Genomic DNA, 16773 nt, shown 5'->3' on the forward strand with positions numbered 1-16773 from the left:
CTATGGTTTTCTCTAATTTACACAAAGTCTACACTATCTCCCTCCAAAATTCCTCCGGATCTACTCAAGTTATGGTACTAGTTAGAAAATGACTCTTTAAACGTTATCCCTCTTGACAGAGTACTCCACGAATCACCCTTAATATGCTGTGTTTTATAGCCATGTTGGATTGGGGTAAGTTTAGTCAATTATAGAAAAACTAAAACAATTCCTTTCAAATGTTTCTTTATATTAGGAAATTTTTGAAATTCTAAGTAACTTTAAGCAGTAAATATTGAGCTCTGAAACAAGAATACATATAATGATAGAGGGAAAGGGCAAGAACAGAACAAAGAATAAAAATAAAATTAATATCTCTAACACCTTCAGCTACTTTAGAGAGAACAGCCTGAGGAAGACGGAGAGATGTCTACAGGGGAAAAAGTACTAAAAGGGATCTCACAACCCAACCAGGACCAATGTGCTACAAAGTTCCCCTAACTTTTAGAAAAACAGATTAATGGTATATAACTGGATCTGCATCTTTTCCTTTCAAGGGAATATTTATGAATTTTTTAGAATTCTAAATTTACATGCAAATTATTCTTTTATTATCATAGAAACTATACTATAATATTGATAAATAAAAAGATTAATAAAACTGTATACCTTGATTACCAAAATGCTGGATTCTAAGAGTGGACTTCATGCAACCAGCTGCATTGCTGTGCAGTATCTTCAGAGCACACTTACCGCCATTCTTTGCTTCTCTCCACCACTTAGCACATCCATCCAGTCCTGAACACTGTCCCAGCCACCTTCACGTTCAAGGATATGACTCAACTGGACATTATCTAAGTACTCCTTCAGCACCTTTTAGCAAAATGATTAAAGATGAAACTGTATTTAATATAAACCAACATTATCTGTCTTGCTTTATTTTTGAAACTACAATTGCTGTAATTCTATTGCTAATGTCACTATAAAAAGGTACATTTCACCAAAGAATGTGAAAGGTAAACCAAAAACTCTTTTATTGCCTATTTATAGTAATTTTGACAAAAAAATCTAGCAGCTTAAAAAGAATAACATTATTGTGCACAATTAAGGGATGAGGACAATGAGGAAACAAATAATAGTGTAAAGATGACATTAAACATTCAACAGTCATATTTAAGCAAAATGGTTAACATCTTACCACAACCTGAAAAGTTATAATTAATGATAAGGTTTTAGAAGTTCTTTACAAAAGGTTAGGATTAACCTCCTGGCATCTAAAATACTTAATTGATTAAGATAAAGACTCTGAAATGGAGTGTTTTCAGTAAGTCTAGTATATAAACGCTCCCTTACAAGGTCAGAAATCCCCTTCTTTTTCTGATCTTCCTTTCCATCTGGATATATTACTTGGTCTCGAAGTGTTCCAAGGGTCATATAAGGTCTCTGATAGTAAAAGAGCAAAAATCATTAGAAGCAAATTTATTAAAAACAAAAGAGCTTTAAACCAAAGATTATAAAATAGCTCAAGCAAGGTCTTACCTGAGGAACATAAAATAACTTTCCTCTCTCAGGTTTAGTTAGACGTCCTCCAAAGAGAGGCCATAACTATAAAGGCACAGGAGGAAGAGGAACAGTTGTAAACTTCACAATGTGGTACAGATGACACGGCAAAGTAAGGCTGCAAAACCCTAAGGCCAGCTTTTACTTACTTCACCAAGAACACGGAAAAGTGAACTCTTTCCACAGCCGTTTGGACCACAGATTAGAACGTTGGCCCCAGATCGAACCTGAAAAAAAATCAGTCTATGAATTAATTACATAGAATATACACACAATGAACATTTCCTTAGAGTCAAATAAGCTAATGATAAGCTTTCCATTTTGTCTACAGATGTGATTTTAGATAGAGGCAGTGGACGGTATGGATGAAGAGGCCTTTTATTTTTGTTTACTTTCCATTTTTACTCAGTCACTTCTTTTCCTCATTAAAAACCACTATTGATTGATATCAACTTAAATCTCAATCAGAATACAAAGAGCTAAAGCTTGAATTCTTGAAAACAGCAATTATGTAGATACACAATCTATTTTTTTTTAATGCAGTTGTTCTATATATACCACTCTATAACTTGTTATTATTTAACAATATATCACAGATGTTCTTTTAGGTCAGTATATTCAGATTCTCCCCATTCTTTTCTTAATGCCTGCACTGTATTCCATAGTAAGGATGTGTCAAAATTTATCTAAATACTCTCCTTTTGTGAATTATTTAGGTCATCTGCATTTTGCTTGCTTTTTAATAATACTGCAATGAAACTCCAAGTCAGCAAGCAAATTGATACACTAGTGAGAACTATTTCTATAGATCAGATTCTTAGAAATTAAGTTGCATCAAAGTATATTATAAATATTTATAAGTTCACCAAACTGCTCTGCAAGAATGTAAAGATGGAAGTTAAATGCAAAAATGTCAAGAGGGATTGAGTTCTAAGGTAATATAATGTGAGTTAATCAAACCTGTGATGAATCAAAAACCCTGGATCATAATTCCAGCCTTCACAGCAATGCAGCATAGCAGGAAACACGTCAGAGAGAGATGAATTACCCTAGCTGTGGAACCTGTCTTTTTAAAAACTGTTGAGTCTTAGGTTCCCATTACTTAACTCAATGAATATGTATTGAATACTATGTGTCAGGCTCTGTTCTAAGGCAATACAAATACATTAGTGAGTAAAAGAGACCAAAAAAAACCCCCAAACAACAACAACACACCAAAATCCTTACCCTTACCAGTATACATTCTAGTGGGAGACACAGGCAATGAGGAACATGCATAATAAATAAGTAAATTAAACAATACGTTAGAAAATAAGTACAATGGGGAAAAAATAGATCAAGGTAAAAAAAAAAAAACTAGGGGTTGGGGGGTGCTGCATTTTTAAGCTGGTCAGGCCAGGCCTCACTGAAAATGACAACTGGGCAAAACTTTTGAAAGAAGTAAACTAGAAGTTTATCTGGAGGAAGATCATTATAGTTTCCGCCCACAAAGAGGAGCTACAACAGCTGAGCAGGAATGCACCTGTCCTGTTCAAAAATCAGAGAGGTTTTTTAAAAGAAGTAAGAGCTAAAGAAGTAAGAGCCGGAGAGAACGGGAGAACTGAGCTCAGAGGGGAGACGGGGTGGCAGGGCAGTAGCAGGCAAATCCTACAGGGCGCTGTAAGCCACTGAAGGAGCTTCTCCTGATGCAATACACCCAGCCACGCGCATCAGTCACACCAGTCAAAAGGTGGAAGCAACAAAGCGTGGCATATACAGACAATGGAATATTACCATTGAGCCTTAAAAGGAATGAGATTCTGTATGTGCCACATGAATGAACCTGAAGACATGATGTTATGCAAAAACTGCCAGACACAAAAGGACAAATATGATGACTCCACTCTCATGAGGTCCTCAGAATAGGCAAATTCATTGAGACACAAAGTAGAACAGGGGTTACGCAGGACTGAGGGGTGGGGAGAAAAAGGAGCTATTGTTTAATGGGTGGTTTCTGTTTGCTGCGAAGACAGTGGTGACGGCTGGACCATACACTAAATGTACTTACTGCCACTTAACTGTATACGTAAAAACAGTTAAAATGGTAAATTTTATGTTGTGTGCATTTTACCACAGTTGATCTCTAACAAAATGCCACAACTTATGCATATCAATATTATAGAAGGAGCTATTGTGAATTACTTTTCCAAATGAGGAGCGGTCTCTTTTTCTGAGAAACTAGAGAGTCATTTTGATGGACTTCTAAATACATACTTCTTACTTCTATACAACTGAAAATAGTGAATATTCCTAATAATACATTATATATAATAACTGTACTCTATTATAATAGGGGTGCCTTGAGGAGTGCCTGAAGTTCAGAGAACTATTAATTAAATGGATCCCTATCACCCTGATTTATCTAGATAATGTTAGCCGTAAATATTTTTTCCTGCACCTAACTACTTGTTGTGGTTTTCACTGCCATCCTATAGCTCTCCACATTATCTGGCGCAACATGCCAGGAAACCTAGAAACCAAGTTTGTAATGATGTGTATAAATAATAGCTAGAGTTACTGAAATCCTTAGATACTCTTATGCACATATGTCTTAAGACTCAGCATTAACTTTTCTTTACTCTACGGTAATAATAATGTTGGACAAAACTTCCAATTATGCCATCAGCCATGGTAAGCCAGTGATAATTTTTCCAAATTAAAGAGTTATAGGACCGTATTTCCCCGCCCCCGCCCCGGAATGAATTACGACTAAAAGCCAAGGATAAACTTTCACTGAAAACCAAGTTCTTAAGAACACTCTATTACTGAGGATCCTGGATTGCTTTACTAGGGCAACAAATGCTTTGAACTACATATTTTTCTTTATTTTCCAGCAAGCCAGATGGGGAGAAAACAATCAGATGCTAAAAAAAAAAAAAAAGATGTTTGTTGAATTTTTTAAAAATTACGTTAAACAAATGTTGGGAAAGACAAAATAAATGAGAAAAAGGCAAATCTAACAAAATATCTTAAGTCAGAAACAGACAGAAGAAAAGCTTTTAACAGTGGACCAAAAGGACAGATGCCAAAGAAAGCTCCCAGTGGAGAAACACAATACGAGAATCATAGAACAGGTCAGAGTGGTATAGAATACGATCACAGAGTTAAAAAAACTTACACAAGCAGGACTGTAAAATAAGACTTTCCAAAATGAAACCAAAATAAAAGCAAAAAAGTAAGGGCCTCTCTGAGGCTAAAAAAGTGAAGTTACCAGGACTGGCCAGAAGTATACTAAAATTCAAGTATAAGGGTTTTAAAGGGAAGGGCTTTGGACTAGAATGAAAAGGACAGCAGTAGAGTGGTCGCCTTATGACAAAGTGAGCAGACCAAAACCATGATCTACTTTCTCCTGTATCTGTACACACAGACCCAAATCTCTCCTCACCAGGCACAAGACATGTCTGCATCTGTGCTGCTGGTGTACTCTCTGCTGCATAAAGACAGAAGTAAGGCAAAGTAGGAGAAAGGGCCCAGAGCATTCTTCAATGGAGAAAATCTCATGGCTCTTTCTATGCCTGGGTGATAACAATAAAGGGGCTACTGGAAATCTATCAAAGATGGGGTTTTGAGCTCTGTTTATTCCTGCTACCAAGCCCTGTCGGTGGCCACGTACTCTGTCAACGGAGCCTACTTGACTGTAGCACCCAGGGCTAAATGAAAAACACACTTCTGTAATACTTGTGCCATTAAACATTTATCAACCATATTCACATTTTTGGTACTTCCCTTTGTGTTTCCTGGCTTTAAAACAAACATGACAATATATAATATTCAATACGGAGTAAGTCTCAAGTACTTTACAAAACTAACACTTTACAGTTTTATAGTTTTTTAAAAAGTGGAGATGTATGTAATAAATATACACGCTAAAAGTAGAGAAACTGAAGACTTACCTAATAACACTTTGAAAATAATAACTCTACTTTTATCTTACAAGCTATCAGACAACATTCTTCAATGTAAGCAACTGGAAATAATCTCTATATACAACACAAATTACAGAGGGCCATGAACATAGAGAATGTGGAGAAGAATTCTGGAGTTGTGCTTTCCAATACAATAGCCACTAGTCACATGTGGCTATTTAAGGGCAAATTTATTAAAATTAAGAAAAATTTAAAATTCAGTTCCTCAACTGTACTAGCCACATTTCAAGAGTGCAATAGCCACATGTGGCTACTATACTGGACAATGCAGATACAGACCATTTCCGCATCTCAGAAAGTTCTATTGGATAGTGTTATTCCAGAGTCATGCCATCTGGAACTCGAGAGACAGCACATGCAATAGACATTGACTACTATCTTCAAGATTTTCAGATGTGAACTATTCATAAAGTCACAATAGATAAAACAAAATAATAACCCCTGTGTCTGTGAGAATCGTATAAAATCATACAATAATTCTCATGTTTTGCTTTTGCTTTTTAATTTGGCCTGCTCTTTTGGTTAACAGACTTCTGAATCAGCATCACAGTTCACTTGGCTCGAGCTGCCTTGTATCTCGGGTGAAGGGCAATCTGCAGTGCTACTGTGCTGGTCTCGCATGGTTTTCATCAGTAATATAGAAAACTATATTTTGTTTTTATAGGTATAGATCTTCCTGTACCATCAAAACAAAAATACCAACTCATAAATTATTTTAATTTAAAGAGACTAATGTTATATATGCAAGGTTAAATATTCATCTTACAGTGAAGATTCCAATTATCTATACCTTCTATGGCTTTTTTGAAAGGGACTTTATTTGCAAAAAGGTTTTTTGATAGCAGTATTTGAAACTTTAAAGTCCTGTCAAATAAAAATAGATTTCTGTTTCAAAGACTTTTTACTTTTTATTCCAATTATACTGAGATCTCACTGACGTGCAGTACTGTTTAAGGTATACAGCACAGTGATTTGATGCCCATTCACCATGAAATGATTATCATAGTAAGTTCAGTGACCATCTCATACAGATGCCAGATTAAAGAAACAGAAAAAAAAAGTATGTGTGTGATGAGAACTCTTGGGTTTTCCACTCTTAACAACTTTCACATACAACATCCAGTATTGTTTTTATATTTATCATGTTATATATTACATCCCTAGTACTGATTTATCCTGTAACTGGAAATTTAAAATACCTTACTCCAAGGCAGTCCTCCTTTACAAAGGCTTACTTTTCAAAGCAATTTTGTGGATTCAGAGACTAAGTGAAGCCTTAAAATTCTTTTAAACATTCAGACAACAGTTTCTCAGTTCACATTTTGAAGATGATTTAAGCTTTTATATAACCATGTAAAAACTTACTTCAAAATTAAGGTCTCGAATCAAGATATCTCCATTTGGCGTTGCTAAAGGAACATGATCAAATCTATAGAGGAAATTAATAAAAAGAGAATAGTTTGACATTAAACACTAAGTAGATGTAGCTGAAAGAGAAAGGCTACTGTGTAGTTTAACAAATGTTTATGGTGCTAAAGAACCCTTTTCTGTACATACTTTATAATGTTATCTGTATTGATGATTTCTCCAATTCCAGGTATCAAGGGAATGTCTTGTGCTCCTTCAACACATTAAATGGAAAAATAAGCATTAAAGCATCAAGTCATGTCAGCAAAAACGTATGTGACTGAGTGCCTTCATATTTACCCTTTTCCTGTTGTGAGACCATAGTGCGTTCATATTTGCCCTGATTTAAATCCTTTAGTACTTGCATTAATTCTGTAATCCGAGCAGTAAAGCTGGAATTAAAAAAAGAAAAAGAAACGAAGAAAGCCATAAGCAAAACTCCAAAGGCTATCATACCTTTTATTGTTTATTATTTACTTGAATATAATTGACATGTAACATCAAGTTCTTTTACTTTATTTTATACAAACCTGACTTAAGTTTCTAAACTTATTATGTAGTTTCAATGAAATCACTTAAAAGAATTCTCACCAACATTAATGATATTATACAAGTATTAGTGATACTATACACATTTTACTATTATGGTTTAGTAGGAGAGCAGGAAGATGGGGCTAAGAAAAGAGGTCTCATAGGATCCCACCGCAATAGATACTGACTTTATTAATAGGCAAGTCAAGAAGGTTGTCTGCCACCAGAACTTTAAGGAATTTTCCAGTAAATACTAAAAAAGGACACACACTAGTGGCATTTCTTAGGTCGATGAAGCACGAACCCTGGGTCCCTGCTGGGGTGAGCTACACATCCTTGGATAAAGCTGGCCTTTTCTCTGAGGACATCATTTATTCTAAGTATGCCATATGCACACTACTTTCCTGCAAACAGGGAAGAATTGGGGAGATCCTTCTCCTCCTTCCTCTGAAGAGGGGGAAAGATGAAGTGTTCTTAATATTAGAGAGAAATCACTGTGGTGATGAGAGAAATCAAAACTACTGACAAGAAGTTGAAAAGTATGAATGGCATGATGGTTGAGGAGAAAGCATTCTAACCAGAGAAGCAAACAGAATTGTTCTGTGAATAACAAGCAGAAACTTCCTAAAGGAATGGAAGCATCCTCTATGCCAGGAAATGTAAAGGCATGAGGAAGTTATTAACAAGTTGGAAGAAAGTCAGCATTCTCAAGAAAGACTCCTCACAGGAGTTACAGCTTCTTTTATCTTGTCATAAAGACCTTAACTGCTAAAGGAGTAGAGAAGAAGGGATATGCAAATTAATCACAGGCCTGGAAAAGAGCCAAAGTCATTCAACTTCTTCAGATAACCTGAAACTTAAGGGGTTTTTTTACATTATGTGTTGTCTTAAACACCATACCAAGCCCTTTATACTAGACTTTGAAATTTTGAAATATTTAATTCCATTTGATGGTCTAAGAATAATTTTACCAGACACCCTGACAGGTTTACAACTGGACTTAGAGCTACCACAAGGTAACTTTTTCTTTTTTTTTTTTTCCATTAAAATAAACTTCATCCTTGCTTATGCATTACCAGTACCAAAGAGCAAAGGGGAAGAAAAGTCTGGTAGAGGACAAAAAAGTCCAAATGAAAAAATTTTATTCACTAACTTAATTTTCTGTAAATTAAGGAAAGTCTGCCATGATTCAACATTTCCCATCTTATTGAATACCAGTATTCACAGAGCAGACAGCTTGAGAACAACTAACCTAGCTACCTAAAACAGCTATCTTAAGGAAACATGAAAAGTACACTATCAGAAAAAACTCTTCCTCATTTTCTATCAAAACCAACTTCCAAGAGTAGGAAATATGAGGATTCAGCTGCTCCTTATCTCAACCTCAACTGGTCACAATCATTAAGGATAACATCTAAAAAAAAAAAAAAAAGATTCTCTGCAGTTGCTCAGTATTACAAATCTTAACTTACCCAGCCAATCGAGTCATTTCACGGCCAGCCAAAACTATTCGACCCAGAGCCTGAGACATTCGCAAAAGCATTCTTCCACTCTGGTAGTAATCCTGAAATAGAAAGAAATATTAGTTTTCAGTTGTATTTCGAAGATTAAAACTAGCTTTTTTCACATTTTTTATTTTTAAGATTTCAATTGAGTCTGACTACCATTACCACTTTACCTCCAGAAGTTCCGAATGTGAGCTCTTAAGATGTCGAGGATGAGACAAGTCTAAGAAAGGACGACTGACGACTAGGTATCCAACCACAGTGGCAAGATCTGAAACCAAACAGTTAAGGTTGAAAACCATAACAACACCTCACTTTCCCCACAAATCCCATTCTACCATCTCTTTTAAAGCATACTTACATTTGGCAATTATGCTGTCAATGAAGCCCATAGAGAACCGAAACAAAATGAAATTATGCAGGTGCTCCACCTGACAGAAAGCAAACACAAAATATATATACACTTCCCATGTATTAAGGAAAATTAATCTACCATGAGGATGAAAGAAACTGTATAATTTATGTATTCAACAAATATTTACTGAGTACCTATAATTTCTGATTATAGTATACATCACATTTCATTGAGCACAATGCTGATCACAGAACAGGTGCCAAACAAAGCCTTCATGAATCCATTTTTATGCAAACAGAGTGGAAAACATAAAGAATATGTGTGTGGTGTCCCTTGCATGAAATAGTACAATGATACTGTATTCATAATACTGTCAGATACATTTATGCAAAAATTGATAAAACAAACAAAAACAGAAACAGAAAGATAATTTAGGTGAAACTAGCTGTCTGGAAATAGCATTCAATGCTTTGCTTTAGTTGGAAGCACCTGGTCTTTCTCTAAGACTTGTATTACATTCAATTTGACCCAAGTGCTAATGTAACGCCGCATAGCTTGAGTCTGTAGTTTTAATCTCAGCACGCATTATCCCAAATTTGCAAATCCAAAAATGTATTTTATTCTGCATTTTTAATGTTCTTGACTTTTTCATCTATCAGATTACTCAGGCCCTGCATGATCTGCCACTGGGCTCTATCTTCAACCTCATCTGCTTCTACTTTGCTCTTTCTCACTGAGCTCCAGAAATTCTGGTTCCTCAAACATGCTTTTGCCTCAGGCCTTTGCCTGCCTTGTTTCCTCTGTCAGGATTACTGATTTCCTAGATATAATTGCCACCTTCGAGAGAGACTTTCTTGTCATCCTAAATTGCTTGGCAATAGCCCCTATCACCCTCTACCACTTTATCCCATTTTATTTTTGGTCACAGAACTCACTATGACCTGAAAGCATATAAAATATTTGTTTACTTGTTTATATCTCCCCCACTAAAATGTGGGCTTCCTGAGTACAAGGCAGCTTGCTCTTAATATCTTCTGCAAAAGAACAATGGCTGGAACAATTATTCAGTGAATGTCAGATGTTATATATTGAGCTCAGTGATGAAGATGCAACAATGAATAATAAGACAAGGTTCCTGAGCTCATGGAATTTACATTCTAATGAAGAAGACAACCAGTAAAAAAAAAACAAGATAATTAGAAATTGTAATGAATGCTTTTAAGAAAAACAGATCATTAAAATGGGAAGTAACTGGTAAAGGTCATTTTTAGACGGATTAATCAAAGAAGACATGGCCCCCAAAGGTGTTAACTTTGGGGCTGAACTCTAATGCAAAATCATGGGCAAGCTACGTGAAGAGTGACCTAGTTAACAGCAGTCCCTTAGACAATTACCGTAAATGCATTTTATCAGTGAATGCTATCAAATTTCAGTCATGTTAAACATAAAAAAGACAAAAATTCAATTTCTTTAACCTTAATTTAAATAATTTAAAATAACAACTTCTTTAACCTTTAAAAATCACCTCAAATATGTATTTGATTTCAAAACTTTCCACTAAAATGTAAGCTCCTTAAAGGCAGGATTTGGTCCATTACACACCACTGTCACCTGGACAAGCAAGACACCTTTAGATGGTGCTCCGTATCTTCTGAATGAATAATCAACAAAATTAACTAAATTCAAATCTTCCACGTGGCAAGTAGATAAAAACCGAAGCATAGTTTGCATACAGTTTACATAAGAAACAATGTTTATATTCTAAGTAAAGGGTCAGCAAACTATGATCCACAGTTCATAGGCAGCCTGCCACTTACTTTAGTAAATAAAGTTTTATTAGAACACACCACATCCATTCATTTACATACGGCTACTTTGAAGGAGAGGGTTGAATAGTTGCAAGAGAGACCACAGGGCCTGAAAAGCCTAAGCCATACGTGGTACTTACCTTGCCCACTACAGAAAACGTTTGCTGAACTGTGCTCACAGTATTCCCAGGAACGAATTCTTTCTGTAATTATCACTAAATTTATCATTAAATAAGACTCCTAAGTAACCACTTCAAAAATACACTGATAATTATTTTAACAAATCTACCCATTTTTATAACTGAGCAGCTTAACATATTGGTTTGATAGTTTTTAGGAAAACACAGCATAAAAATTCTTTATAGGTATTTAAAAATAAATGTTTGAAAGATTAAAGGTATATACGTATCCTGGCACAGGTCAACATTTTTTTTTTCCATACATACATGAGCCTCCAACATGTTATCTTACCAGTTTTTGGAAGACTGAGTGGATTGTCTGCTTTTCTCTTTTATTCCCATTGTAAAAGGCAACTTCTTCACTATTAAGGAAAATAATTTAGCAATTAGTTTTAATGCTACTTAAGCCTAGAAAATATTTTAAATTACCATATTTACTGACTAAGTATTTGTATATAAATGGACACTCTGTGACTAATAGTTTACTGGGTACTTCTCAAGCCATGATCTGTACATAGCTCAACTGATCAGAGCACAGGAATATACACCTGACGGCAACACCGGCGGCACTAGTGACACAAGTTGCATATCCCACCTGCAGCCTGGCTGGAAAAGATGTGCTCAGCTAGTTCTCAGAAAGTGAATGAAGAAACAAGAAGGAAGATGCCATGATATAGGAAGGCAGGACTGGGACAGCCATCTGAGGCTACAAATTGGGTAACGATCCAGCCAGAAGGGAAAGGAGACAACAAGAGTTAGGGAAAAAACAGGCAGTGATGCATGACACATAGCCTTTAAAGGACAGAAAGACTAATTCCTGCCCGCCTGACAGTTGCCAGCTCCCAGGAGGCCTAGCTGCACAGCTGCCCTTACTCTTGGAACCCCACCATATCCTCACAACAATTCCTCTTTCCTTGAGCTGATCTGAATGGGTACACAGGGGCCACAATGATCTTAACTAGGAAAAAAAAGGGCATTTTATGAGCGAAGAAAGGTTCAGCGTAGTTAATTTGCAGAGGTCATGCAGCTGACAAGTTAAACAGCTGAGACTATAACTTGTATCTGACCCTAACATCTAGTTTTCTGCTCTACCCAGACTGATGCAAACTGTCCCAGCAAAGTACCTCTTACAGCAGAGGAAAGGAAAGATTTACGTACGAGTCTAGAAGGCAGAGTTAAACCACAATATTTCTTAAAAGTCTCTTCCCCCACCTCAAAAATTTATGTGAACATTATATTCTAGTCTAAAATGTACCTGTATTTTTTTTGCATCATAAAAACAAGGTAGCCCTTACCTCAACACCTTTAAGTAAATTAACTTTCCATATAGTTGCATCATGTTTGACCAGCCTTTCCCAGTTTCCTTTATACAATAATAGCCCCAGGGAGAAGGCAATGGCACCCCACTCCAGTTCTCTTGCCTGGAAAATCCCATGGATGGAGGAGCCTGGTAGGCTGCCAGTCCATGGGGTCGCTAAGAGTCCGACATGACTGAGCAACTTCACTTTCACTTTCCACTTTCATGCATTGGAGAAGGAAATGGCAACCCACTCCAGTGTTCTTGCCTGGAGAATCCCACGGACAGGGGAGCCTGGTGGGCTGCTATCTATGTGGTCGCACAGAGTCAGACACCACTGACGCGACTCAGCAGCAGCACCAGAGAGCCCCAGGGTATCAGAATCCTAGTTTAACACAATTCTGTACCTAAAATTTCTTAATTCCTTCTGCCTCCTCCGCACATTACGTCCACTGAGAAAGGAGAAAACTCTTGTTTTCAAACAAGGTGAAAACTCTACTATTCCTGAACATTTTACCCTAAATTTCAAACCTGAAAGCTCAGAACTTCCAAAATACTAACAGCTGCCTATTCAGCATCTTTTCTCTTTCATATCCCTCCTCCTAAGGGAACCCCAATTTTCTTAAAGTTTTGTATCCTTTTCTAGGCACCCAAATAGTTGAGGAAAAGCCTCAAGCCCCAATCCAAAGCGGAAAGAGTTCCAACTGATCTAAGCCAGTGACTTTGCTGTAACTGCTTTAGTGATAATTCTGGCCAATGAGATGTGAAAAGAAAGCTGTTGTGGGGGCTTCCCACTATTAAAGAGACAGCAAAAGCGGCTGCTTTTGTTTCTGGGCTTTTTGCAGGGGACGACGGCTGGTGGATCTAGAGTTAGAACTGCTTTTGCCATCCTGTCATCAGAAAAAGAATTAGCCAGAGGAAAAGGGGAACATATAGAGAGGACAGAGTCAGGAGAAGAGTCAGACACCCTGATCATGCTGTGCCTGGAGCTGGCCCATCTTAAGAGTTTTTATGTGAAGTAGTAAATGTCCTTGTTGTTGGAGCCACCCGAGTCAGGGTTTTCCATTTCGTGCACTGGAAAACATCCTAGCTAATACCGCTTTCATTCACTTGGCAAATCACCTCTGTACACAACCTTCTATTCTTCTGCCTCCCTACAACACAAAAAGCCTCTTTAAAACCAGTATGTACTGTTTTATCAATCCAAGGAAATGAAGGAAGAGGGAACTTTTAAAAGACCATTTCCTAAATAATTTTGTAATGCCAACAGGGTAGTAAATAAATATTAGGACCCTCAAAATGACTTAAGGTTGACAGATCATCAATACATGAGAAAATGTATTGAGTACCTGCTACACATTAAAAACAGTGCTCGAAGTTTTATATATATCATATTAATCCTCATGACAACCCTGAATTAGCTACCTAGTGTAAATAAGAAAAGTGAAACTATAAATAACTTTCCAAAAGTCATATATTATATAATTGATAGGTGGAGAAGGTAGATGCTGGCTCTAAAGCCCAATACTTCTCCCTACTTTGGATTTTCAAACTATCTGAAAATAGACAGAGACACATGCAAAGAGACTGCATTAACTTTGAGTGCTCCAAATACAGACTCAAACAAAAAACACTTGTGGATAAACTGAGATAAAATTTTCTTTGAAGAAGTAAATTTGAATTTAAATTTCTGACTTTGCTTTATGTGAAATTAACAGAAAATTAGCCAACAGAAGACACAAAGAGGTCAATCAGGGATACTAAATAGTTAATAAGAAAAAGGGTTAGAAATGTAGTTATTAAGATAACTACTTAATAAAAGCAATATCCTTCATAATGTATATTTTCAAAAGAAGTAAATACGCAGGGACATAATTTCAGTAACAGTGTTACTAGATTTTTTGGAGTTGGCTTACATGACTTCAATATCCACACAAAGGGATTTTTAGTACAGTTAAATACATTTAATACATTTGTCCTTACCTGTTTGTGATGAGCCGAGAATTAACGTATCTATACTCTCCTTCAAGTTTTTGCTCAGTTATTGTCATCTTACCAATGGGTCTTCTAATTCGAGTTAGGAATAGCCCAGAAACAAGCAAGTAGGCCATCATGCTTGCTGGGCCCTGATATAGGAGAGAAAGATATACAAAGATCAAGGATATAATAAAGTCACTGAATGCAACATGCACAGTTTATAATTACCTCCAGTGACTCTGAAGGAAATCACTCTTTTGACTTTTCCCCTTGTTTCTTTTCTAAGAAGATGCCCACTGGGCCTCTTTGTTTTTACTACTCATCTACTTCTCCTCCCACCATACATCTCTCCCCCAGCTCTCCCAAATTTGCTCATTTAAAAACTCCTAATTGCAGTCCTCACTCTTCTGACGGAGCATCTAAAAACTCTTCTGACGGAGCTCTTCTTGATATTCTTGATCCCACAATAACCTGCAGAACTCTTTTTCATTCACCTCCTCACTGATCGTTAGTATTGCCTGAGGTTTCCTTTTCTTGCTCCCTTTGTCTCCGAAATTTATATCTCTAATCCCATCACTCCTAGATACTGTTTCCAAATATTTACTGTACATCTTCAGTTTACTTCTCTGAAGAACCTCAAGCTCAATTCCCTCAAATGAGCTCAATTTGTCTTTCCCTTCTCCGGCGTCTTGCTTCTAGCTGCCATACTTTCTAATGTGGTAAAGTACCTCCATGTGCATCGACCCTTCCAAGAGAGAAGCTTCAAGCTTGCCTTTTCACACTCTGCATTCCCATACATATCCTTATGTTCTGCCATACTGAAATCATTGTTTCCTGAACATGCTACTCAATGAAGTTGTTCTTCTGTCTAGCAAGCCTGACATATCTAAAAAAGGCCGACTCATCCTCAAAGCAGCTCCAATATCACCTCCAATTCTTCTGGACACTAAAGACATTATTCACACTTCCACTACTGGGCTTATCACTGTCCATTACAACTGTTTGACTATCTATCCTTCCACCAGATCATAACTCCTCTTCGGTAGGAACTGTGTCTTACTCATCTTTTTATTCATACAGTGTATATGGAATATAGCGTGTGTTATATTGAAATATGGTGTGTATTAGTTTTAAATTCAATGTGACTGATTCAATGCATTTCAATAATTACTAGAAGTATGGACAAAAGAGATAACTAAAGAGAGAGAGATAACAAAAGAGATAACTAAGAGATTTCTAACTCTAAGAAATACAAAATCAGAAAATAAGAATATATGGACACATTTTAAAATATAAATATAATACTTAAATGTTACAAACATATAAAAAAATCATAAAAAATTATACCAATAAGAGGCATTTAAGACTATTTACTTATTTATAGTAAAAACAAGTTATAAAAATGATTTAACCCAGCTTATGAGGTATCAAAAGGTTAGGAAGATAGACAAGAAAATTAAAATAAAACACTACTTTCCCCAATGTTTTGAAATGGAACAAAGATCACTATATAAATTATTTATTAATAACCACAAAAATATATAAAAATACATACATACATATGCTCATATATACATAAAACAACCACATTATTACATGATTGTTATAAATATATAACAATAATCTTACATATTAAATGACTAAAGTTAGACTTCAATAAGAATACTCAGAACATTTAAAGATCTTACCAACACAAATGTCAGAGAGACCTAATAAGATGACCTCATGGGACAGTCAACAATTTATATTATTATAAAATACTATTGAAACTGTTATAGTCATTCTAAATGTAATTAAACATACATATTTCATATTAAAATAGCTGTCTCCAAATCTCTTTTTAGGCCATGAAATAAAAAAGAAAGTGAAAGTCGCTCAGTCGTGTCTGACTCTTTGCGACCCCATTGACTATACAGTCCATGCAATTCTCCAGGCCAGAATACTGGAGAGGGTAGCCTTTACCTTCTCCAGGGGATCTTCCCAACCCAGCAATCGAACCCAGGTCTCCCACATTGCAGGCAGATCCTTTATCAGCTGAGCCACCAGGTAAGCCCAGGAATACTGGAGTGGGTAGCCTATCCCTTCTCTAGCGTATCTTCCCAACTCAGTAATCAAACCGGGATCTACTACATTACAGATGGATTCTTTACCAGCTGAGCTACCAGTGAAGCCCCTTTTAGGCATTACCTTGCAACAATAAATACAGGTGT

The 16773-nt window shown here is 36.3% G+C and overlaps 1 protein-coding gene across 3 annotated transcripts in view; it reads right to left on the minus strand.

The window, feature by feature from the left end:
* ABCD3 (ATP binding cassette subfamily D member 3) overlaps positions 1-16773 on the minus strand; it is a 79240-nt gene that overhangs the window by 10371 nt on the left and 52096 nt on the right. For 2 of the 3 annotated variants that reach the window (XM_068963119.1, XM_068963125.1), the window contains exons 9-20: positions 14570-14712; positions 11582-11651; positions 9309-9378; positions 9121-9218; positions 8915-9006; positions 7209-7303; positions 7062-7131; positions 6870-6933; positions 1689-1766; positions 1519-1584; positions 1333-1422; positions 733-852 (exon numbers count right to left, since the gene is read on the minus strand). In XM_068963119.1, coding sequence (XP_068819220.1) covers positions 733-852; positions 1333-1422; positions 1519-1584; positions 1689-1766; positions 6870-6933; positions 7062-7131; positions 7209-7303; positions 8915-9006; positions 9121-9218; positions 9309-9378; positions 11582-11651; positions 14570-14712 — 1056 coding nt within the window. The remainder of the gene's footprint in view (positions 1-732; positions 853-1332; positions 1423-1518; positions 1585-1688; positions 1767-6869; positions 6934-7061; positions 7132-7208; positions 7304-8914; positions 9007-9120; positions 9219-9308; positions 9379-11581; positions 11652-14569; positions 14713-16773) is intronic. The other variant, XM_068963114.1, reaches the window with a different exon arrangement.

Source organism: Capricornis sumatraensis, chromosome 2 (genome assembly GCF_032405125.1).
Source record: "Capricornis sumatraensis isolate serow.1 chromosome 2, serow.2, whole genome shotgun sequence".
NCBI lineage: Eukaryota > Metazoa > Chordata > Mammalia > Artiodactyla > Bovidae > Capricornis > Capricornis sumatraensis.